This window comes from Biomphalaria glabrata, chromosome 13, assembly GCF_947242115.1.
Source record: "Biomphalaria glabrata chromosome 13, xgBioGlab47.1, whole genome shotgun sequence".
NCBI classification, from domain to species: Eukaryota; Metazoa; Mollusca; class Gastropoda; family Planorbidae; genus Biomphalaria; species Biomphalaria glabrata.
In genome coordinates, this window is record NC_074723.1 from 27073289 (window position 1) to 27099479 (window position 26191).

The 26191-nt window shown below is 33.4% G+C and overlaps 1 protein-coding gene across 8 annotated transcripts; it reads right to left on the reverse strand.

The window, feature by feature from the left end:
* Positions 1 to 1764: 1764 nt before the first annotated feature.
* LOC106052893 (lecithin retinol acyltransferase-like) lies at positions 1765 to 25907 on the reverse strand. Of its 8 annotated transcripts, none has more exons than XR_008774420.1 (6): positions 25394 to 25907; positions 21584 to 21759; positions 19360 to 19567; positions 19168 to 19237; positions 12468 to 13751; positions 1765 to 10100 (listed from the first exon to the last, which is right to left on the reverse strand). XR_008774420.1 is itself a non-coding variant. In XM_056008352.1 (6 exons), exons 1-6 carry the CDS (start codon positions 25408 to 25410, stop codon positions 7061 to 7063), a joined length of 651 nt encoding a protein of 216 aa, XP_055864327.1. In that variant the 5' UTR covers positions 25411 to 25772; the 3' UTR covers positions 1765 to 7060. The 8 variants fall into 8 exon arrangements, 4 of the variants coding, with proteins under 4 accessions (XP_055864327.1, XP_013063805.2, XP_013063806.2 ...); XR_008774418.1 differs by lacking the exon at positions 19168 to 19237 and having other exon boundaries at positions 1765 to 2280; positions 6914 to 10100; positions 13622 to 13751; positions 25394 to 25771; XM_056008352.1 differs by lacking the exon at positions 19168 to 19237 and having other exon boundaries at positions 1765 to 7065; positions 9986 to 10100; positions 13622 to 13751; positions 25394 to 25772.
* Positions 25908 to 26191: the final 284 nt, after the last annotated feature.

Here is a 26191-nt window from a genome sequence, read left to right on the forward strand (position 1 = left end):
ATGTATAATTGCTACTTTACTTTTGAGTCTTCTGTCTTGAAGGCTTTCTAAATTTAGTGATTTTACTAAAGGTGTTACTCTAGTCAAATGTGAATATTCGTTTGTTATGAATCTCACTGCTCTATTTTGTGTCTGTTAGAGTTTCTTAATGTTTTCTTGAGTTGAGGGGTCCCAAACAGAGGATGCATATTCTATTATTGGCCTAACGAAGGTTAAATAACATTTTAGTTTTATGTTCTTATTTGATTTATAGAAATTTCTTGTAATAAATCCTAATGCTTTGTTTGATTTTTTTTATAGTTTCATCAATTTTTGGGGATTCTATGATAGTTTTTTCATTTATTTTAACACCTAAGTATTTTGCGTTTTTAGTCTGTGTTACTGTCATGCAAGTAAGTCTAAAAGAAATCTCTTTATCATTAATAGGTTATTAGTTTGTTATTAAGTTAACAGCGATGCCTGGTCGTGTGGTTAACTGATTGTCTCGAAAATATACATATTATATATATATATAGAAATTAAGGCGTATGTATGTTCGTATGTTCCAAAGGAAATCAAACCAGTTTGACCAATCTTGTTAAGACTTGACATAAATGTTCTTTGAACGCTAACTGGAAGACTAACATATGTAAAGTAGCCCTAAAAGAAACTTAAGACCCTCAAAAAAAAAGTAGCCCAACTCTATACCTCCTCGAATAACTTTCATGGCAGTGAAAACCAAGTGGGAAGAGGCTTCAGACATTTCCAGTGACAGATCTTTATGGAGACAGCTTGCAGCCAACGTGGCGATGGAGAATCGAAGTCTAAATAAATAAGTAAGAGATGTCACAAAGGGGGTTGGATCACTAGAAAGCGTTTATAAGACCCAGTTCAATCTTTTGACGACAGAAATCTCAACCTTACTAACGAAGCACTAACATCCTCTCCAAAGACATTTGACACATGTGTATAGTAATAAGTAAATGCATTAAAACTATAATTTATTTCATCAAAAGTGCTTGCGCTACATCATGGACATATGGTGGCAAGACCGCACAACAAATAGCGATGTCCTTGCGAACGCCGGCATGGACAGTAGAGGGACTTCTTATGAGCAGGGCATGTATCCAGTATGGGGGACGAACGTATGCCAAAAATAGTCTCTTTTTTTGTGATTTAAAAGATGGTCGACGTAGCAGAGGGGCTCCACGGAAACGCTTTAAATACCAGCTTAGGCGCCAACTTTCCTTGGCTGACATAAAAGAGAGCACCTGGTTACATGCGGCCTCAGAACGAGACAGCTGGAGGTGACTTACAATGGCAGCGGGATACACATTTGAGACCTAAAGAAAATCCGCTGCCGAGGACAGACGTAGAGGGCGAAAAGAAAATCTTAATCGACCACCGGTAGACAATGGTTATGCTTATTTTATTTATTATTATTATTTACCAAGTAGTACTATGGTTCCCGGTCATTCATCTCCTGGTCATTTCATCTTTGGTCACTTCATCCCCGGTTATTTCATCCCCTGATCATTTCTTCCCCTCTTTATTTCATTACCTGGTCACTTTATCTCCTGGTCACTTCATCCCCGGTTATTTCATCCCCCGGTCATTTCAACTCCTGTCGCTTTATCCCCGGTTATTTCATCTCCTGGTCATTTCATCTTTGGTCCCTTCATCCCCGGTTGTTTCATCCCCCTGGTCATTTCTTCCCCTCTTTATTTCATCCGCTGGTCATTTTATCCTCTAATCCATCAAATAATAATTATAAAAAGAATGAAATTAACACTATTTCAAATATTTATTTTCATTTACATGACAAAAAGAATGTCACATTAAATAAGACTAGAATAATAGGTAATTAAAATATAAAAATGTAACATCTATAGATATAACGATATTTGCGTTTTAATTGAAATCAATACGATTGGCTATTGATAGTAAGTACAGCATGTGATCTATTAGTTCGTATTCCTGTACATCGTTAGTATTTACTTGGCCAGTGTTGTGTAGTTCTTGAGGTCAGCGATGATTAGAATAAATACTATAAACATAAATAAATATCAAAGTTTGAAATGACACACTCATATTTGAAAAAGAACGATTGACAAATAACGACAAATAGACAGATGGCCTCCAGGAGATAAGTCAGGATCATAAGTACACCAATCGTTCTCCTCTCTCAAAAGATGTCCACTACTTGCACCACACGTTGACCTTCTATCTCTCCCTACTTCCACCAGACCTTGACCTTTGATCTTTACATCACGCAATATGCGCAGGATAGTATTGACATCACTACATCAAATAGAAACAATCTAACTAAACAAAAAAACACCGCAAAACAATAGATCTACATATTGACATCTATTATTTTATTTCTCAACAAGTACGAAGATAGGAGGAGAATATAAACACCCTAATAACATGTCCAAATATCAGAAAGATTCTAAATGAATAACCTTGACCCTACGATCTGGAATAACACCTTTGCTATTTCTTCTCTAAATAAAAGTGTTTAGGGAGTACTGTGCGAGGCCCCCCCCCCCACACACACACCAATTGCAGGCCTAAGCGGCTGCCAAGTTTTATTGTAAAATGTCATATATATTTGTGTTTCCTCAATCTTCAATCTACGACTCATAAGAATAAAGTATTGAATAATTGGAAACCATTCTCCTAACTTATCTTATAAACTTCGAACGTTCTTTGCAAGAAGATAATTACGTTCTATGCTTATCTATGTGTTATTCAAGTCGCGCATGTTAATAAGAGACTAAAAGTCGTTCTTTCTCTGGCTGATTCAGGCAACCCATTCCTTACTGTAATGGCACTAACTACTCTTTATATGTATTAACTTTGTAAGGAAAAATGCAATTTTAAATTGAATTAAATAAACAAGTAAAGATTATTTTGTACAAAAATCTTTAGATATTTAAAAGATCTGAGCACCCTTAATAGTCCCAATGTTGTTTTGTGTGTGTGTGTGTTTTTATTTATAATTCAACACCAAAAAACACATAAAGTTTTATTGAAAAATATGTAATTTATACTTTATACATGAATACATCAAAAAATGTAAACATTTATTGGACTAAGAATACATTATTTTAATGTGATGTTGATTATATTTTTTTAAATACATACAACAAATTTTTCTACAGCAAATTGGAATAACTATGACTTATTTTGATTTTTATAGCTAAAAATAAATAAATATAGATATAATTAAAAAGTATATGTATATCCAGTAATGCAGAGGTTCTAAAACCTTTTTGACCCTGGAACCCTGCACCAGTGCTTGAAATGCGCACTAGCGCACTGTTGAACGTAAACAAGGGGAAGGACTGTTGTGAGCTGGCTAGAAGTCATGGGAGTCTGAACAGTCTGGTGCTGAGTGCTGTCCTGTGTGATACTAGGAAACTGTGTGGGAGACCTGGAGCGACACAGGGAAGTGTGTCGGTGGTCTGTTCTGTGTTCTGGTATGAAGTAGGACTCTTAGAACTTAAGACATATTACTCCCTGTGACTTTGTAGCAGACGTCCAAGTCTAACTAGTAACTATTACTATTTGTTGATGCTTATACAAAATAAATACATCGTTTACTGTTGCCGACCTGCCTTTTCGTTGAGTGCCTACCCTAGAGTTGCAACAATTGGAATCTACTACAGATTTTTTTATATTTTAAAGTTAAGTATCTCCTATTACCTCACTTTCCCTTACTCAAAATGTGCCCACTATGACTAAGTGAATACGTTATACAAATGCATAGTATATCTTAAATTATAAAGTAGAATGTGAGGCGTATGTATGTATGTATGTATGTTACGAATAGAAAACAAAACCGTTTGACCAATCTTGATAAAACTTGGCAGAAATGTTCCTTGGATACTAACTTAGACCGTAGTGTATGTATTGTAGCCCTATAACAAACTTAAGACCCTAAAAAAAAATAAAGTTGTCCGACTCTATTAAAGCTATAGTATTTTATGGATCTAGGCCATGTTTACAATGTTGACATGAGAAAAGATTGAAAGGATTAAGATCTAGATCTAATTTTAAGAAATACACTTTGCGCCGATAGTTTTTTACTTTGACACATGAAAATACAAAAGAAGGTCCATTGATTTCATTATACAATAAAATTAACCTTTAAATTTGTGTTTCAAAACCATTTTTTACATAAATTAGTTCCTTATATCTGTGACTACAGTTTTCCTGACGAAATTCTTTCATTAGACAATACATCTTTCCATCCCTAGATATAAAACTCTAATGCAACTCTAAGATGATAAAACTTCTCTTCGCACAGATAGTTTTATACTTTAACACATGAACATACTAATTATAGTCCATTCATTTCATATTTTGATCAAATAAACATTCAAATTTGGTTTTCTAAAGCATTTTTAATAGAGTACATTCGTTTACGAAAGCTGTGAAGCCGGGTTGAGATAGGCCTATATTCATTCATGAATCGCGTACTAAAAATTATTTCGTTTAATTGTTTACTTTATAATCCCATTCATTTAACAAAGCTATCGCTCTTTTCGTTTTTAATAGATATGAGTGTATCGGCTTCGGGTAAACCCATTTTCGTAGCGAAAGAGAAAAAACTTGAAAGGATCATTAGCTAAGTTTAACCATAGACTATATATATACACGACTGCCAACTGTGCGCACCACGCCTATATTATTCAATTAAATAAGTCCCGTACACCGACGCGTCCTTGGTTGCCGTGTAGTGTTAGAAGAATGACTTCCGGTGAAATTGTTTACTATATAAAGAAACCATCACTAAAGATAAACACTACGTTCAAATTATTTCTTAGTCATAATTTTGGTAACAGTGCGATAGACATAGCCAGATTTTTATAACAACAAAATCTGTTTACCAACTTAAAAAAAGAGAATTTACGTAGATGGTGTTTTAACTAGTTGATATATATGTATATGTAATTAAAAACCCATTAAGCCATTTTTCTCCAAAAATAAATGATAGTAGTGTGTATGGTCGTATAGGTAGATATAGTTTACTGCCATAGGTCACTAAGTCTGGGTCAAAGTTTACATGTTTACTACGTGTACTATTAATTTTGATTGAAGTTGGAACAATGATTCTAGAATTCTATTAGGTGAAGAAAAATTTGGAACAATCAATTTTTTTTATGGCTTTTAGAATAATTGGATGTTATTTAGGATTTAATTAGTTTAAAAAATTAATAACTTGCAGAGCTGAAAGTTTTATGCATATTTTTCAATTAGTCATAAATACACTATTACTTGTAATTTTTAATGGCTTCATTCTCCATATATATTAATAGTATACAATGTAAAAAGAAATTGTGAAATGTGATGAAAAGAGAAATATATTATCCAAGCTGGCATTATCATTCAAACATCGTGAATGTCATGAAATAAGTTTATACCGGAAGTACCTCATCTCACATTTTGGAGTTGAACGAAACTTATGCTTAGTTACCCTTAGTGTTGGCAGTCCTGTATATATATAGTCTATGGTTTAACATACATCTAAATCCAATCCACTACATTAGTAAACACAAACTTAGACCCGCAGGCCGCGGGTAATGCCAGGATAGTAAATTATAAATGTAAAAAAAAAAAAAAAAAAAACATTTTGTTAAAGAAGTGTTGATTAAAATGACACTTTTTCTTTAAAATAAAATTTAAAAATAATAACTTGAAGAAACGAGATCAGATTTGATGAGTTGATTTAAAATATGTCCGGCTCAATGTTCTCTAGTAGTAATCGCAAATCTTAACGAGCATTTCTAGTCGATTGCTTTTATTTGTCATGAGGTTCTTGTCGGCAATGTAATACAAAGGTTACAAAGACAAATATGTATTTAATGAACTAATAGTTATGACGGTATAATGGATTGTGAACCTGGCCTAATAAATGTGATTGATTGATTTAATTGTTTTGTAAAGGGCCAACATCTCAGTACAGTGTTCCAGCGCGGTGGCTGTGATATGATCTCCTCGTTTATGATAGAAAACACTACTTATTTATGATTGTTTTAGATTATATTAGACCTATAATCATACGAAATATATTTATATAAGTAAACATTTCGTTACAAATGTAAGTAGCTGGTATGACAATTAGTACTTAATTTAGTCATATTTTGAAAACATTTTTTGACATAAAATCTAAAACCATTTGCATAAATGTGTAATAAGTAAGCCACGTTTCTGTAGCCTCAACTAAATATTATTCCGTTTTTGTTTTTTTTTTTTTGCTATTAGTGAATAGTTGTAAAGATTGTGTATTATAATGTCAAAACTGCTGGCATAGGTGATATTAACAAGTACATTTTTCGTTTTCAGAAAGGACAATGAGTCGTTGTATCAAAACTTTAAACGATCAAAACTAAAATCATGATATCGGATTTACATTATCTTTTCTAGTTTATGAGATCTAAACGGGACGGACGGACTGATAGACCACACAAAACTACTAGAGCTATTCCCTTTTTGGGGGTCGCTTATAAAAAGAGGGGAAGGCAGTCAACAACTTCTGTACAATGACCTATAATGCAGGATATAAAAATCTGGAATCTGTTTGGAAACCAGAATTTGTGGTCTACTTATTCAAACAATGGTCTTGACTTCCTCGTTTTCTGAATATTTTAAAAAGCTTCTCCAGTATTAGAATGAAGTGATTGAGATTAAAATAAAACAAAATGTCACAGCACCCACTATTCAAGTGAAGAATGTCTTCGAATTTTTTGTTTAGTTTGTTATGAAATAACTTATTACACAATTGTGAGCACTAGCGGATCCAGAACTTTGGAGTGGGGGGGGGGGCGATTTTTTTCCAAACCCTAACCCTAACGCCCAGTAAACCCTAAGCATATATTATTAATTGTTTTTTTTTATAATTAAAAAATAAACAGTATTTCTTTACCTTAGGCCTTTCTCTTTACAGCTTAGGGGTCTGGGGAAGCGCTGTAATCCTCCCCAGTGGGGTCCGGGGCGAAGCCCCGACGCCAAAAGCGTTTTCTTGCATTCTTCATTGAAGAACGGAATTCTCCTGACATTTAAAGCTCATTATTCATCCTATTAAAAAAAGACCTTTTGAATAATGTTTTACATAAAACATATTCTAACATGAATTTACAGAACCGATTTGTTACTTGAAAAGATAAGATACCACACATGTTTAGATTAAGACTTTGAGGATCGCCACCAAAAGAAAAAAATATTCGAAAAATAATATTTAAAAAAAAAGCTCATTTGTAAGTGATTTTTTTGTAAAATAGGCATGTTTGTAGCTTTGTTTTGTGATAGAACCATAATTCAAAGCTCTAAACAAAACAAATTCGGAAGTGGGATGAAAAATTAAGTGGTACAATTAGATTTTACTCTAATTTTTAGCGGCCCCCGAAAGGGGAAAAGACGCTATTAGTTGTTTTTTTTTTAAATGTCTGTCCGTCCGTCCCGTTTAGATCTCGTAAACTAGAAAAGATTTTGAAAATCGGACATCACAATATTTTAGACCATTCAAAGTTCTGATGCAACGGCTACTTTTTTTTTCTGAAAGCGAAAAATCTAATTTTTAAAATCAGTTATGCAAGTATTTTTTTAAAGAGAAAAAGCTAATTAGTATGCATTAAAAGTTAGACGTAATTTAAAACGAATAGTAATCTTATAAACTTTATTTTCCTAAACCTTTTTTTTTTATTGCGGAATTTATTTATTTATTTTTTTTTTTTTGATGATTTCAATAAGAGATTGAACCTTTTCAACAAATTAGATCAATTATAAGACATCAGTTAGGCCAAGGGAGGCGCGGTGGCTGAGCGGTAAAGCGCTTGGCTTCCCAACCGGGGGTCATTAGTTGGGGAAAAGTAAAGGCGGTTGGTCGTTGTGCTGGCTACATGACACCCTCGTTAACCGTAGGCCACAAAAACAGATGAACTTTACATCATCTGCCCTATAGACCACAAAGTCTGAAAGGGGAACTAGTTAGGCCAGGTTCACATCTAACTTTACATTCACTTTCACTTATCCTTTGATCTGCTGGACCGTTGGGGCACAAGATCTGTTAACCTTCTTTCTCCATTCTTATCTCTCATTAGTCTTTGATATAATTTCATTCGGATGTTCTTTCTGAAAATATTGAAGCCTGCCTGGGTAGACCACTTCGGGGGCCGATTTTGAGTTTGTGTTTCCACACAAACTGTCTTTTGTAACCTTGTTATTTTTATTTTTAGGATTGAAGTAAATTTTGTGAGTTATAGTCTCATTTATACAACAGAAAAATATCAGTATGAGAAAAGGTTGGAAAAAGGTGACTAGGAAAATAATATTTGGGTTCAGAACTAATCTCAATTGTTACTCTTATAATGAAAAAATTGTTCACAAACTATGATTTATACATAAAAGTAGGACCGTCCCCACCCCCCACTCAAGGGTTTATGTTTGTATTCGCCCCCCCTTCCCCCACGCCCCACTCAATCGGCTAACAGGGGAACGACATAATATAAAGATCGGTTAAAATATCAATAACAAGTTTTAATTATATAGATATTAGATTGATTCTGTTAACAAGTTATGATTTCTATAAATAAATTGAAGCCCCCCCCCCCACTCGAAAGTTTATGGTGGGGGGGCGGGATTGATGCCACTTCCCCATCCCACCAAATCTGCCAACATACAAAAAGGGGGGGGGCGAAATAATCTAAAAATAGGTTTAAATATAAATAATTAGTATATATTATTAACATAACTAATAAATTGGTATACAAATTGTGTGATTTCTTTATTAAAACTCGTCCCTTGGGGGACGGCCGAGTGGGGGGGGGGCCCATCCTGGATCCGCCAGTGGTGGTGAGGGGAGAGTGGATTATATTTCAATTATCTGATCGGATTAACTGTCAATTAGCGAATAAATTATTTTATTTCTATACAATTCTCATCTTTCTACAGACCCCCTATTTGCTGTCTCGCGGACCTGGGTTCCGTGAACCACAGTTTAATAACCGCTGCAGTAATGTACAATATTTTGTAATAAACGCAAAAAATATATATCAAACATATAGACATAAATTAGACTAGTTTTTAATTGTGTGTTTGGTCTTCAAGATGGTGACCTGACAAAATAGCGCCGACAAAATAGGTCAAGACAAAATAGGTCAAGACAAAATAGCTCAAGACAAAATAGCTCAAGACAAAATAGCGCGGACAAAGTAGCGCCGACGAAAAAGCGCGAAATTTTCCGATAAAATAGCTCAAGACAAAAGAGCGTATATGATGTGTTTGAAAGTACCGGATTTTAGTAAGTGAAGATATTGGAGAAGACTTTTGTTTAAGGTCTCTCTCTTCTTCTAAAGAACACAAGATCTGTAAAGGAAACTTTATTTTTTTTAAGCTTTCTTCTTCGCTATTAATAGATGTAATGGCATTGGCCGAGAAAGTGAATTGTTTAAAATTTAATCTCATTCTCTTTTTCTCCAATATTTAAAATGTAAAAAATATAATAATGACTTTTAAATGTGGCGACTCCGTTCAAATGTTAGGTTAAGTTAGGTATGATGATGTGTAATTAGAAATCTTGATTATGGAATGTAAATAAATGATATATTTTGAAAACTAATAATGTTAGATTATTATAATTTATTCTTACCGCTTGCATATTTATGAAATGAATGAAAAATAATAGTGACATTCAAACAAAAAAATATTGTCTCTATTCACATTTTACGATATCTAAAGTATTTCTTTCAAAATGACTGAAATATTTTTTTTTTTCTGCGCTATTTTGTCGGGGTACCCTTAAAGATATACGTCATATCATCTAAACTAAAATCAAAAGGTAGTCGTTATGTGTTTCAAATTAGGGATAGGGTTAAGTTTCGTTTTATAAGTGAGTGATGTTAAGTTCAAGAAAGAGTGGCGATTAATGAGCATAAAAATGTTCAAGAAAGAAAATAAAAGAATTAATGTGCATTCATTTTGCCTTAATTAAAATACATACGATATTTGAATGCAAAATATAAAAGAATCAATCTAAATTTGTTGACATTGTCTTTAGTGAGATAAAAAGAAATCCAAAACGTGCCATAAGAAATCTTCGCGAAAACGTTTAAAACCTGGAATAAAGCAAAGAAAGTATTTTAAAAATACAAGAAATAATTGTGAAAAGTTTCATCTTGATCCTACATAGGGTATGGTAGAAATATCGGGAACAATTATCTAATGGGACAAAAACTCACACATTTAGCCATATCTCTAAATAGTTAAGGATTAATTGCCCTTGTTAGTATCAAGAAAATTAATAGTAATTAATTGACTAATTGTTATTTTTAATTGATTTATGTAAAGCTTCAACTTGATGCAAGAATAGGCGTGTGGGTGAAATAAAGTTTTCAAATTTTACTAGACAGACAGACAGATAGACAGAGAGACAGAGTGAGTTAATATAACTTTGTAAAAACACTAGCATTTATTTAAAACAAAAACATCGCTCTAGATTCACAAAAGATCTATTGGAGATTTTCAAGATCAACTCAACAAGGTCAAGTACGCACAATTGAATTTCACTTGCTACCAACTAAAAAAAAAGCCCTATTTGAACAAAATCTCCATACAGATGATCTTCCTTGATTCTCGCTAGCTAGTTGTTTGGATATAAGTTTCAAGTCAGAGAGTAAACGTCTAATCCTGCCGATATACACCCATTTTTTTAGGCTACAGACAAAAGTGCTCGGAAAATGTGATGCTAAAGTTTTAAAAGGTGCACACACACAAATGTCATCCACACTTCCTGTGCACACACACACAAATGTCCTCCACACTTCCTGTGCACACACACAAATGTCCTCCACACTTCCTGTGCACACACACAAATGTCCTCCACACTTCCTGTGCACACACACAAATGTCCTCCACACTTCCTGTGCTCACACACAAATGTCCTCCACACTTCCTGTGCACACACACAAATGTCCTCCACACTTCCTGTGCACACACACAAATGTTCTCCACACTTCCTGTGCACACACACAAATGTCCTCCACACTTCCTGTGCACACACACAAATGTCCTCCACACTTCCTGTGCACACACACACAAATGTCCTCCACACTTCCTGTGCACACACACAAATGTCCTCCACACTTCTTGTGCACACACACAAATGTCCTCCACACCTCCTGTGCACACACACAAATGCCCTCCACACTTCTTGTGCACACCAGATATACCAAAAAGTTTGCTATTTATTTTTTTTTTACCATGTATGAAAATCTAAAATATGTGTGCATGACTTTGGAAATAATATTTGTTTATAATATTTAAGAAAATGGTAAAAGAGAATGTGTATTATTCTTATTTGTGTAGCTTTTGTTAATGTTCAATGTTCATTAGGTTAAGACGTTAAGGAAATCATTAGGCATTCTTTCAATAGCAGTTTCAGTCTTTCAATAGCAGTTTTAGTCTTTCAATAGCAGTTTCAGTCTTTCGATAACAGTTTCAGTCTTTCAATAGCAGTTTCAGTCTTTCAATAGCAGTTTCACTTTTCAATAGCAGTTTCAGTCTTTCAATAACAGTTTCAGTCTTTCAATAGCAGTTTCAGTCTTTCAATAGCAGTTTCAGTCTTTCAATAGCAGTTTCAGTCTTTCAATAGCAGTTTCAGTCTTTCAATAGCAGTTCCAGTCTTTCAATAGCAGTTTCAGTCTTTCGATAACCCGGTCTTTCAATAGCAGTTTCAGTCTTTCAAAAGCAGTTTCAGTCTTTCAATAGCAGTTTCAGTCTTTCAATAGCAGTTTCAGTCTTTCAATAGCAGTTTCAGTCTTTCGATGACCCGGTCTTTCAATAGCAGTTTCAGTCTTTCAATAGCAGTTTCAGTCTTTCAATAGCAGTTTCAGTCTTTCAATAACAGTTTCAGTCTTTCAATAGCAGTTTCAGTCTTTCAATAGCAGTTTCAGTCTTTCAATAACCCGTCTTTCAATAGCAGTTTCAGTCTTTCAATAACCCGGTCTATCAATAGCAGTTTCAGTCTTTCAATAGCAGTTTCAGTCTTTCAATAGCAGTTTCAGTCTTTCAATAGCAGTTTCAGTCTTTCAATAGCAGTTTCAGTCTTTCAATAGCAGTTTCAGTCTTTCAATAACCCTGTCTTTCAATAGCAGTTTCAGTCTTTCAATAGCAGTTTCAGTCTTTCAATAGCAGTTTCAGTCTTTCAATAGTAGTTTCAGTCTTTCAATAACCCGGTCTTTCAATAGCAGTTTCAGTCTTTCAATACCAGTTTCAGTCTTTCAATAGCAGTTTCAGTCTTTCAATAGCAGTTTCAGTCTTTCAATACCAGTTTCAGTCTTTCAATAGCAGTTTCAGTCTTTCAATAGCAGTTTCAGTCTTTCAATAGCAGTTTCAGTCTTTCAATAGCAGTTTCAGTCTTTCAATAGCAGTTTCAGTCTTTCGATGACCCGGTCTTTCAATACAACAAAGAAAAATAAACACACCTGGTCAACTTAGATACGTTATTGTTTTCAACGGCTGTTGGGCTGAAGGAATTTGAGTGCGCCAATAAGGTCACATACCATGGAAACATCGGCACTAAAACCTCCTCTACATTATAAGCTGGGTGAGGAAAACTGTCCTTGTCGTTGAGGGCAAACAAAATCATCTACTTTACGGCAACACTGTTTGACTAGAACTATTTCTTGATTCTACTTCCTAGACCACGCGATAGTTTTCATTATATTGCTACCTAAATCTAATCTAATCTGTTATAATTTTACTCTGGTTATAATACTCAGGTGTAAACTTAAAATAAATAGATCATGTAGGTCTATTGTTTCATTTGCTAATACAAACTAAAAACTAACAAGAAAAACAGTTTTAAAAATATATTTTTTCAAGACAAAACTTTTATTATTCAACTTCAAATATACAATTACTAAAAAAAATAATCATTAAAAAAATTTTTGGTTCAATACGTGTATCGAACCCGCGACACCGTCAGCTACTAGAAAATTCGCTTTATCTGATTCGCTGTGAGAGGAAGGCATATATGTGCTTTTATTTATTGGTATGTTCATTATATGGACATCAAGAGCTAACACTAGACCTAAAGCTGTGATTTAGAACTCTCAAAATCTAGTCTAGATCTACTTCTGGATCTAGAAACTAGATGTCATCTGTATTAGATTTACGTAGAATATAAGCAACGTTAATAAACTTCAATACAATTTAAGCAACTTTACATTTACTCAGTTATACGGTAATACGGCTGACTACGCCATGTATGCTAAACACCTAGATATAGCATCCAGTCAAATTGACATTTTTAACTTTCAAAAAATATAAAGGTCAAACTAGAGTTTTCCCCGTGTAGCCAACGAGCTAGTAATTCTATTGTTAGCAATATACATCAACTTAAATTCTATGAGAATTTTTACATTTTTTTTTTTTTTTTTTTTGAGATCAACAACCAGGTTCCTGGATCCAGGTTCCATGAAGTCCTGACTTGAATAGAAGTATTGTAATAAATAGGAACAATGAAGTGTAACCTACAATATAATGCTATAGATAAATCTATCATTCTATTTATCAAACAAATAGCTCACTAAAAGAATTCCATGTTAGCTATATTTATGTGTGTTAATATATTTACCTGATTACTTATAGATCTGTTATAGCGGCAGTAATTGGCGAAATGTTCGCAGTTGCCAAAAAACAAATTGTAGCCAACATCGCCAAGTTTTTCAATGGCCTTCGCTCTAATGACTTCGTTTGGAAGTGGCCTGTAAGTATAAATATTTGTCATTTTTCCACGAAGAAGCGTTGCATTGCAAAACAAGAAAATCATTTTTATAAACACTTAAAAAAAAAGAAAGCTTCATTAAGTGTAATTATATCAATTAGTTTATATCAGTCGTGTAATAATCAATACTGATGGCCTAGACATAATAAATCTGTGTGATTAGAAATATTTTTACCATTTTTTTGTTTGTTTTGTTTTGCTTTCAGTTTTCTCAAATGCGCTATGATCCTATCAATTGTCTGCACCAATTGTGAAAAGGGGGGGGGGGGGGGCGGAGAAAAAGGGGGGGGGCGGAGAGAATGTTTACATGAACGTTTTTTAAATGCATCAAAACTGTTTGACTTGAAGGCTCGAATCAAGGGAGCTCATTTATTTTGTACCACCACACAAGTACGATTGATTTCTTTCCCTTGTTCAAGATACCAAACAAAATAATTAATTGCCAATAGTTAATTCACTAATTGGTTCATTTGTTTTTCATTCTTGTGTTGTCAGGTAAAGGAAATAGTTGTGCACAATTTCAGCTTGATCTGAGAGTGGCTGTGGGAGCCTAGTTTCTAATCTCTTCTATGTTTTTTCAATTTCATTTTTTCTTATATTATGAGACAGTGGTAATGTGATGTCTATAATGCAGCAATATTTTTCTTTTTTATCAATGAATAGCAGATCAAGGCGATTAAAATCTACCTTTTTGTCAGTCAGAATATATCCCAGTACAATAAGTGATCAATAGTCTCAAGAACTTCTTGTGGCGAGTATTTGTAGTATCAATAGTCGCTGTTATACATCAAATTATGTGTCAAAGACAAGTGTTTGTGTAACTTGCAACTTGGTTATGGTGACCTAGGTAGGCATATTTTGATAAGACTGAACATCCTGCCATTATGTTTTCAATTGACTCACTAACATTTCCACATTTTCGGCATTTGTCAACAATATTGAGTTTAGGATATGCTTCTCGTTTTTATTTTGTCCTAATTACTTTGTCCTTAAATTGCTGTGACAAAGCCTTCTGTTTCAGGGTAGAGATGACCTGTATTGAGCTATGTTAAGGGAGCAGCCTTGTCAATATTGTCACCATGTTTTATTATTATAATTATCAATATTTTTATCATTACATGAAAAAATAACTTATATTCATCTCTGGCTCTGCAAGAGTCGAGTGGAACAAAGTTCATTGTAGCGCTTTTATTATTATTATCATTATGTCAGAAAAGAACGAGTATTCATTCTCTAACGCTGCCAGGGTCGAGTTTCGTTAAAGAGAAACAAAATTCATTGTAGTCTCTTTCACAGTTTCCACTGAGGAATTTTCTGGTGATGTGGCAGGTCTGCAGCAGTACCGCCCTCTGACAGGCAACGAGGATGTTCCTAGGAATGTTAAAGGCCTTGAAGGTATCTCTGAGGTCAGATGTTATTATCGGTTGATATAACAATGGGGTATATTGTTATTTTGGATAATTTCCATAAACGCTTAATCTCCAAGCCTAGGTTCCTTTGTTTATTATCTCAGTTTTTCTTAAATTATGAGACAGTAGTACGGCGATATTAATAATGGTAGAGGCTTTTTTTCGATTGAAATCTACCTTTTGTCAGTCAAATCTATCAGTCTATCCCAGTACAGCAGATGTTCACTAGACTCGAGAACCTCTTGTGGCATGTATTTATAATATGGGGGAGTATCCTTACCAATAAAATTGTGTATCAAAGCCAAGTGTTGGTGTATTAGCTTTGCAACTTGATTATGGCAACCTAGGTAGGCTGATTCTGATAGGGCTGGACGTCCTGCCATAATGTGTTCAATTGACTCACCCACATGTCCAAATTTCGGCATTTTTCGACAACATTGAGTTTTATGATATTGTTATAACTCTGTCATGCGCACCGCCATCTAAGCTAGAAGGTGCGCACTGTGCTAAACTAGACAGAAGGATGTCAACATTAGGAAGAGAAGAGGAGAACGATTTCCGCCCAAGTTGAGAGCCGAAGTGAAAAGACTGTGCCTAAGAAAGATGTTGTTTTGTGTACCTGTGATGTCATGCAAATAAACATATATGTGACTCGTTGAGTTAAGTTATTACAATATGCTTCTCGTAATTTTTGTCTTTATTACTCTGTCCTGTATTATTATTATTATTATTAGCTGTATTATTCTAAGAAAATGTCTTTAAAAACTATTTTAAAACAAGATTACAAAGAGAGTTTGTGTTACACAAACTCAGAGGCGGCCCCCGTCGAAGTCGGATCCCTGTCGGATCTGCATATTCGCAAATAATATTCAAGAGGTGATTTAATTTTGATGTAAAATGTTTTACACGTTTCGGATGTTCCTTCAGAGTTGAAGATAATTACTTCCTAGTCCAAACCTCCCGCAGGACGACGGGGGATGGGAGCGGGCAGGGTTTGAACCCTGGGCCATCCATAAATCTGAACGACAGTCCAGCGCGCAAACCGCACTACCAGGCAGCCATCCGATGGTCAAAAGTAATAATGTTTCAAAGATTCATTTGCCGTAAATTTAAATTTGAATTTAATAAAAAAAATAGATTAGTTTTAGTATATTAAAACATTACAATATTGATCAAAACGTTTGGAAATGAAAATCTACACTTTTTTTACACTTTAAGTTTAGAAATTGAAATTCTACATCTTAAACTAGTCTATTTTAGTCTAAACTAGATCTATAAATTCTAGATCTAGACTCTAAAATAATTTTAATTAGAATATAAATCCAGATCTAGATATACTGTAATAAAAATCTAGATCTAGTTTAAAAAATCTAGATTAGATCTAAATCAAGATATCATTCCTTTTTTAAACGCGAGTCACATAACGAGACTTAATAAACATTACTATGCCGAGTTCTTTTTTCATTTCGTTTGAAGAATTTATTCCATATAACGTAAGAGGGAAAAAAAAAAACACTACGTCACACGGCCTAGCTAGACTAAAAATCGCCTTCATCTATAAGAGCCATTTATCGAGTGTTCATAGACTTTGGTGCACCGAGTGCGTTCTTTAAGCATTTCATTTAAAGAATTCATTCCATATGACGTCAAAGGAAAAAAAAACACTACGTCACACGGCCTAGCTAGAATAAAAATCGCCTTCATCATTACGAGCCTTTTATCGAGTGTTCATAGACATTGGTGCACTGAGTGCGTTCTTTTAGCATTTCTTTTAAAGAATTCATTCCATATGACGTCAAAGGAAAAAAAAACACTACGTCACAAGGCCTAGCTAGACTAAAAATCACCTTCATCAACACGAGCCATTTCTCGAGTGTTCATAGACATTGGTGCACTGAGTGCGTTCTTTTAGCATTTCATTTAAAGAATTCATTCCATGTGACGTCAAAGGAAAAAAAAACACTACGTCACACGGCTTAGTTAGACTAAAATATGTTTTCATTAATACAAGCAATTTTTTCGAGGGTTAATAGACATTGGTGCACCGAGTGCGTTCTTTTAAAATTACATTTAAAGAGTCCATTCATATGACGTCAAAGAAAAAAAATTCCATTACCTCACAATAGGCTAACGAGGGTTCATAGACATTGGTGCACTGAGTTATAATAGAATTTATTTAAAAAGGATTAAAGCCGCATTGTTTTTGCGTTTTGTCTGTCAGTCGGTCTGTCCGTCATCTTGATATAAAAAAAAAACTAAAAGTTATTAAAAATTGATTAACCTTTATTTTACGTTTCAAAACATCGCAATAATTTTTAGGTATGAACACAATTGAAAAGTTTATATAATAGATTGTTCCGGATGTTTGTATAAATAGTAAAAGAAAAAGAGAATTTCAGATAAATGTTATACCGTTAATTAAATTTTTTGGATGGTCTCGTATAAAAATTAGATGTACTACAGCCACGTGGAGAGATTTTCATACCTTACTTTGGTGTTTGGATTCTGTTTTCCTTAAAAATCGGAACATAATATTAACGATAATGAGATTTTTTAATGTTTTAGGGTGAAAGTTAAATGTACTGTAAGAGAGTAGTGAGTTAAAATATTTTTCATAAAAATCCGTAAAAACATTATTTCGTAAATGAGAAGATTATTTGTTTATTAATTAGAAGAGGGAGTTCAAACAATTATTTGGCGTTAGTAGATTTTTAAATAAATTCGGAAATTTCTGGCGACGATTTGTAAGAAACAAAATCCGGAACTTTCTTTATCGATTACAAAACTTCTATGTTATGTTTTACAAGAAAATTAAATGTCTAAAAAGTAATTTTCAGTAATCAATTCTAGTAAATTACTTTTTTTAAAAGCCTTATGCGATTTCAAACAATCATAAGGCATAATTCATGTTTTATAAAACAATATCCGGAACATTTTTACACTTAATGAAATATAAGTCAGTATAGAGATTTTGATTTAGCATTAATATGCTATTTACATAAAATACGGAACAACATATTATTGATAATGTGTTTTTGCAAAGTTTAAGCATGGAAATTGAATGTAATATAAGTTAGAAGAGCAAACAAAAATTTGTTGGCGTTGATTAGTTTTGCACAAAAAAATCCGGAACAATCAATTTTAGATACTTAAAACTATTGAGATGTTATGGGAGGAACATTAAAGGGTAAATCAGATTTTCAATAGCTTTTAGAGTTCTAGTTTTTTAAATCTAATCGTGACGGACAGACCGACCAACAGACAAAACGCACAAAAATAAGCTTCTTTTATTCGGATGGGGGCACTAAACAAAAAATAAATAAAATCTGATTTTTAAAAAAAGTTTAAGGAATTGGTTTAGCACCTGATCATGTTGCGACGTTACGCTACTGCACGAAAATCGCTGCATAAAAAGTCCATTTAAAAAAATGTGCGTGATATTTACATACAAAGTGCATTATTAGCCTTTATAAACAAACAGAAATGTTTTCTTTTAATTTTAGCAGCTAGTTGACCAGAAAAAACGTCTTTAACTATTATTTATATTTGTTGTAAACATTTCCTGTACATTTTTAAAATATATTTGACTTAGTGATACTAAAAATACACAAAAATTGTCCATCTTTGTTAGCATATTGTAACATTGCCTCCCTTACATTTACGTAATTGTTTTAGAATTGTCGTATTTTTATGAAAAAATCGCTTGCATAATTAATTTTATAAATTAAACGATTTGCTTTCAGAAAACCAAAAGTAGCCGTTGCACCTAAACTTTTCAAGCCGGATTTAATGATGAAATAATATTTTTCATATCTCTTCTAGTTTTCGAGATCTGAGTGTGACAGACGGACAGACGGACAGACGGACATTTTGCACAAACCTAATAGCGGCTTTTTCCCCTTACGGGGGCCGCTAAAAATGGTAATGTCCTTATACCACTATGTATATAGTCCTACATCTGTAAATGAAATGAATAATGCTGTATACCTGATTCATCGCTATTTCATTTGCATTTTTTTCTCTATGGAAATACAGGCCAGTGGTTTTACTGTATCTACTGCTTTTCCAAAATAAATTATTGTCAATTGTAATTGAATTATAATGAAAATAATAAATAATATTTAAGATATCCATTTTCTTACATATTTAACAGAACAAAAAAACAAAAGACTTTCTTACAGATATATGCGGTCTAGTTCATGGTTCTTTAGCGCTACGCTTTTGTCTGCAATGTCCATAAAATGTCCGAGTTGTATAGCATTATTTTCTGGTCGAATGGACACCTTAAAAGGCAAATCTTGTGCTGTAGGTAAATCAGTTAGGTGGGCTATATCTCCATCGAATTGTTGTTCTATATTGTCTTGTTCTATTGTAACATTCATCCTTCCTAGATAATTAAAAAAGGATTTATGTAGACAAGTAAATAGAAGGAAGTGAACAGTGAATACAAGATTTTATTGTACGGACGTAAATGTATTTCTCTAAAATTGTGACATATTCTTTCTGTAATGAAATTGAAAGCTTCTTATAATGTAAGATGAAAGTTTTTTTTTAAAGACAAGTTTTCAGACTTCATTAAAAAATTTTGCAGCACCGCCAAATAAAGGAAATAAATGTTAAAATCATTAAAGTATCAGCTTGAAAAATCCTGTTTCAAATCTGCTAAATCACCTCAAATCTCAAGCAGACAATAATACATTAGTTTTTGACAGGGCAAATTAATAACCTTCTTAAAAGTACAATGAAGGATGCTGTTTAATAGTATGTACTTGAAGCAATCAGGGAAGAAGAATTAGTAACAAGCGTTCGCTTATGAAATATATTCTGTAGTAGAAACAGATGAAGAGCTAGCAGACTTGGTGATGCCCATGGGGCAATACTTTGTCTGCATCATCTCACCTTCATTTATACCTTATACCGTGGAAGCACCGCACAAGATTTGTCGACCGTCTTTCTCTATTCCTCTCTATCCTTTGGATAGAATCAGCTTTCTATCTTCAATACTGAAACCCTTTTAAAGCCCTATTTTCTATTGGTCATAATTTAAGTTTTTTTTCTTTAGCATATGCTGAGGACGTCGTGTCTATCCACATCACTAATTCAGATAGTTCTTCATATGTCCCTGCTAGGCCATCTAGGAAGTTAGTCATTCTTTTTCCTCCAATGCTTACAGTACCTTCGTACTTTCAAGGAAGATATTGAAAAATGTTGGTGAGAGTAGGCAGCCTTGTTTTACTTCGACTGTGGTTTTTAACCACTCCCTTATGTTATTGTTGAAGAACACCGCACCAGTAGACGGCTTGTAGAGGTTCTTGATTAATTTTATTTATATATTTGTATTCATATTGAACTTTTCCAATGACGTCCAGAGTGCCCCATCTCATACGCTGTCGAAAGCTTTCTTGAAATAAAGACATGAACAAAATTCTCATGTTGTTGAAGGTATTTCTTTCAGAGTATCCCGAGGATTAGAATTTGTTCTGTTGTGATGCAATGTGTCTAAAACCTGTTTTTTCTTCTGATATAATTTTGTCTGCAATTGGTTTTAGCCGGTTTAATAAAATGTTGACAGAACTTTGCTGGGATGGCTTATGAGGCTGATGGTGCTGTAGTTTTGACAGAGTTGTAAATTGCCTTTCTTTGAAAGAATGATGATGAGTGATTGGGTCCATGGCTTGGGCCCTTCCCCTGACTGCCAGATCTTGTTGCAAATCTTACAAAGTGCGTATATCAATGTTTGTCCTCCAGCCAGTGGAAGTTTACCAGGAATGGTGTCAACTCCGGTTGATTTTCCCTTTTTCAGGGCGTTCACTGCTGATGCTACTTCTATCTTCATATGGCATGCAGATGAATGCAGAAAAAAAGAACACATCAACAAACCGGGTTTTACCAAGAAGATTAATATCAAAGATAAAATCATATCATGGCAACATTCCTGTGATCTCACGAATTTTGGACAGTAGAAAGAACAATTCTTGCCATGTAATTAAAATGTTACATAACATAAACAAACTGCATTACAAGCCCAAAACAGTCAAGTATTTAGTTGTCTCTTTCTCCGTACCTGCATGCATGAGAAATTTTAGACAAATAAACTTTCAAATACAAACCAAATCGAGAAGTCCGAGTCCAGCTCGCTTACCGCACGACCAGCTAGCCATCCAAATGACAATACATTTATATTAAACATATATACTGCAGCTTGTCGCTGATGCACAAAGGAGGTGCCTCTTCTTTAGATATGCTAGATTTACATCATTTTAAAATAAGTTTCTCCTATCTAGCATAATATTAAATAATTCTTCGTCAAGTTTTAGTTTCCTTTGAATTAAAATCTCAGTATAAAGGATCTTATGTAATTAATGAATAAGAATTATCGAGTATAAATTTAATTGATAATTACCTACAAATATTCCATAGTGGCTGTAAATTTGGCGTGGAAACTGAACTTTGTCACCAATATCTAATAGTTGTGCGAATCGCCTATTGTGATTCAAAATAGCCTTGTCCAGTGCTACTTGCTGACTAGTTCTATTTCTCATATCATTGATAGCAGCAAACACATGTTGGCAAAGTATCCTGGACAGTTGGATACATGAATAAATACATAAATAAAAATACATGGTGACCAAGTTTTGCTTTCTTAAATTATTCTCTAGATAAGCATGATATTATTTTCATCACGGATTCATATTTAAAAATTTTGTTATGTTATTAAAGAATTGTTGCTTTTTTTTAGTTTTGTTAATTCCATGGTGATTTGAATAGAAAGCCTCGTATGTTGATCTCCAGTTAAAAAAGGGGATGTCGAGTTGTTTTACATTGCAGCTTCTGTGTGGGGCTATTGTTGTATGTAAGAACATCTCAGCAGTGCAATTTCTTACAGTCCGAGTTATGGTATTGTAGTTCTTGAATTTCATATTTTAACGTTTAATCTAAGTCGTAATGCTCGGTATTCATTATTACATCAGTACAAAACTTCATATCTACGTTTACAACAATTTATGCAAAATGTATGGGTCATAGGGCAATGTATGGGTCATAGGGTAATGTATGGGTCATAGGGCAATGTATGGGTCATAGGGTAATGTATGGGTCATAGGGTAATGTATGGGTCATAGGGCAATGTATGGGTCATAGAGCATAGCTAAGATTTAAAAAAAACACAAAAACTCTTATTTAATCTCTATGAGAATATTGCCAAAGAGTGTATTAGTGTTCTAAAGCAATGTTTTCATGAAAGAATTTTCAGACATAAAAACTGAAACTAGAAATTCATAATATAAATGTTAAATATATTTAAAAGTTTAAATTTATACTATGATAATATATATCAATATTAATATAAAAAAATAATAATTAGAATAAAACATCAAAATGAACAAAACAGCGCTAATTATACTTAGCCAACTCAACTAGAACTCAATTTACTTACTATATCAATTTATCTCAAATTATTAATGTACAAGTACTGAAACTAATTCCATTCATTTTTTGTGGACTGGGCGGTTTGTTAATGAAGGTGAAAAGAGACCTACACTGACGAGCATTTTTGAAGCATAAATTTATAATCAATGACCTTTTGTGTCCAGGTGTGTACTGTCAATGTTAATGAGAACAAATTGACATAGCGATATATTTAAAATTTTATTACAAAATTTTGCTGAATTGAAGGACTATCTTTCCACGACGCCCTGCACTATCCAATACTTAAACATTCGTTCCTTCTAGACTAGATTTGACCAAGTCTTAACAAGATTTGAATATCGCTGTTCTGAAATGTCATCCAAATATTACTTTTGTTGGCTCTTTATACCTCATTCCAGAAAATATCCATTGGAATTCGTTCTCACATGAATTTGTAGCTTTAGGGTTAATCACCGCTACTTTTACTTCTCTTCTTCTACTCTTGTATATTACAGATGTTCTTTCAAACAATGACGATAATTACGCCCTACACATTTCATGTGTCATTCTAGCTATGTGTGTTAGTCAATGACTTAAACTCTTTTACGTTTCCCTGGCTGATTCAGGCAACCTATTTCATCCTCCAAAGACAAGAGGAAAGAATAAGCACTTCTATGCATTTGTTCTAGTGTATGGAATAAGAAATGTGTCTCTATCTTTGTGTCTGAGTATTTCATTAAGTTTTGTTTATTTGTAAGTTGTGGTTTAGTGTTTTATTTATTATAGCTACATTATTTTGTATTCTTCTGTTCTGAAGTGTCTCTAAATTTTGTGATTTTATTAACGGTGTTACTCTAATTAAAATTTGAATATTCGTTTGTTATAAATCTCTCAGCTCTATTTTGTATTTGTTCTAGTTTCTTCATGTTTTGTTGAGTTGAGAGGGTCCCAAACAGAGGAGGCACATTCTACTATTGGCCTTACTAAAGTTAAATAGCATTTTAGTTGTATGTTCTTGTTTGATTTGTAAACATTTCTTTTAATAAACCCTAATGCTTTGTTTGTACTTTTTAAAATAATTTCATCATTATGGGGATTCCATGATAACTTTTCATTTATTATTACATCTAGATATTTTGAGTGTTTAATGTGCCGGGCAGGTTTACTAGGAATAAAATAAGTAGTTTTTATTTGATTCAGTTTTTTTGTTACTCTTCATAACTGACATTTTTCTTGGTGGAAAGACATAGTTCAATTTAATTATTATTTCTGTAATTCTTCTAATTCTTGTTGTAAAATCTCAGCATCTTGTGCTGTTTTTACAAGGCTTATATCAATCGACTCTGTCTGTCTGGTAAAAAGTCTGGACACGTTATTTCTCCTACAGCCATTCTCGGATCAAGTTGAAACTTCGTACAATTATTCATTCACATAGACAAGACAATAAAAAAAGGAACCAGTTAGACAATTAATTACTGGTAATTAATTATTTTGTTTAATAGCAACAAGGGAAGCTAAGACTTTAGTATTAAAAGATGTGGCTAAATTTGTTGGGTTTAGTCTCCTTAAATATTTGTGAACGCTGTTTCTCCCTCACGCATTCACCGATCAGGTTGATACTTTAAACAATTATTTATTCAACCTAAGAAAACATGAATCAATAAACAAAAATGCTTAATTAATCAATTAATTATTGGTAATTAATTATTTTGTTTGATATCGAATAAGGGAATAACTTGTACATTAACAGTGTACATTATAGGTAGATATAGTTTAAAGGATAGAGATCATCCCCTTTTTTAAAAAGGATATTTAAAAATTTTCTTCTTATTGTTTTATATATTATGCGATCATCTTCAAATGATATGACTTTTGTTCCTGAACTAATGCAATTTGGTATGTCATTTATGTAAATTAAAAACCGTAGTAGGCCTAAGACTGTTCCTTGAGGTACACCTGAGTTAACTATTATTGATGTTTGATATAGTCTGTTAATCGTTACAGTTTGTTCTCTTTACATGTAATGCTGATGTGTGATACTGCGCTGTAATTTCCCGGATCTGATTTGTCTCTTTTTTTAAATAGTGGATTAACATTAGCTTCTTCCCAGTCCCTTACCCTGCCCTGATTTAGTCATGAGGCCTAGACAGAAATGTATGCAGAATAAATTAGTTATTTTTATATTACGAAGAAATTCCACAAAAATTGTATGTATTCAACTTTCGGTTCTTTTAAAATATTAAACGTAAATAAGATGTAAATATTTTATTTGGTTTAGAATATCTTCATATGTTTCTATTTGCAATGACCGTTAATTCATTACTGTATCTTGTCTAACAAATACAGCAAGGGCCGGCAAAATATGACAGACGTCCACATGAAGCCTGCAAACAAAATGTTACTTTAGAGTCATCAAAACAATCATGAAACTTCTGAAATGGGTACACTTCTCTCACAGTGTCAATAGAATAAGTTGTAATGGAACTGACGCAATGGAGTTAGATCAAGTCAGAGTCAGTGTCAGACTAAAGCATTGAAGAATGCCCACTTGCTGTATTCGGCTTAGTTGTTTCACCTTGCACATTTTGTTCTCAAGGGAAGAATGGAAGGGTTCCCCGATGAATTGTTTGCCCGGGGTCAATGCTCGGCCACCAGGTACTGTATAAACTACGAGGAATGACACTTATTAATGTAAAATTCATCTCTCATCTCAACAATCAATCAATACATGCTGATATAAACAGTATCAATTAAATAGTAAAGAAAAACATGCCGACTTCACGTTTTACTAGTGACTAGACCTTACCTCACCAGATCCTCCATGTTGAGAGCGCTGTTGCAACAAGAGTTCTAAGACAGAGTAACGTGAAAAGGAAATTCATTGATTAGTATCTGCTAGAGGATTGTTTTGTTTTCTCCTAAGAAAAAGTAATTGACTAAACTTTCGTTAAGTATAATTTGTAATTTAGCTTTGTGACCTCTTGATCTCATTATTAATATAGCCTAGATCTATTTAGTCTCAAAATAAAAGCTGTAAGCCTAAAATGTAATTAAAATAGTTTATAACGGCTTTTAAAAAAAATAAATTCTAGATTGCAGGCAAGAGGAAGAGCGTGTCTGACATGCACATTTAACCAGACGAGTGAATTTGTTGACATATAGTATGGGGAAAACCCTGTACCATTTGTATCCCTGGAAATAAAATTATGAATACAGTCTAACTTTCGTACTTTACCGTCGTGCCCACAATGTTTCGTTTTATTTCATGCCCACATTGTAAGACCAATCAAGCGTAATAAAAATAAACCTCAATTGATGCAAATAATGTCAAAAGAACAAGTCATAAATAAATTAAGTTGGTATTTTTTTTAAAGACAATTTATTTTTAAGAAGCTGCTGAAGAATTGTACGAACTTGTACTTTGCATTTAATTAGGTAATGAATGATAGATTAAAAAAAAAATTGGAACTTTATTAATTCCCCTCTCTACCCTAGCGTCTATTTATTCTACTTCTTAATGAAGACATGCGGAAATAACCGCTGACATATATGTGTTAAAGATCTAGATAGTCTTGACCACCAAATCAAACTTATTTGTTAGAAG

Coding starts and splice junctions, on each gene's coding strand:
- LOC106052893 (XM_013208351.2), bottom strand. Junction 13,752..19,359: donor GAACTAGACCGCATATATCT/GTAAGAAAGTCT, acceptor TTATACTTACAG/GCCACTTCCAAACGAAGTCA. Junction 10,101..13,621: donor ACAGATCTATAAGTAATCAG/GTAAATATATTA, acceptor GCTTTATTCCAG/GTTTTAAACGTTTTCGCGAA.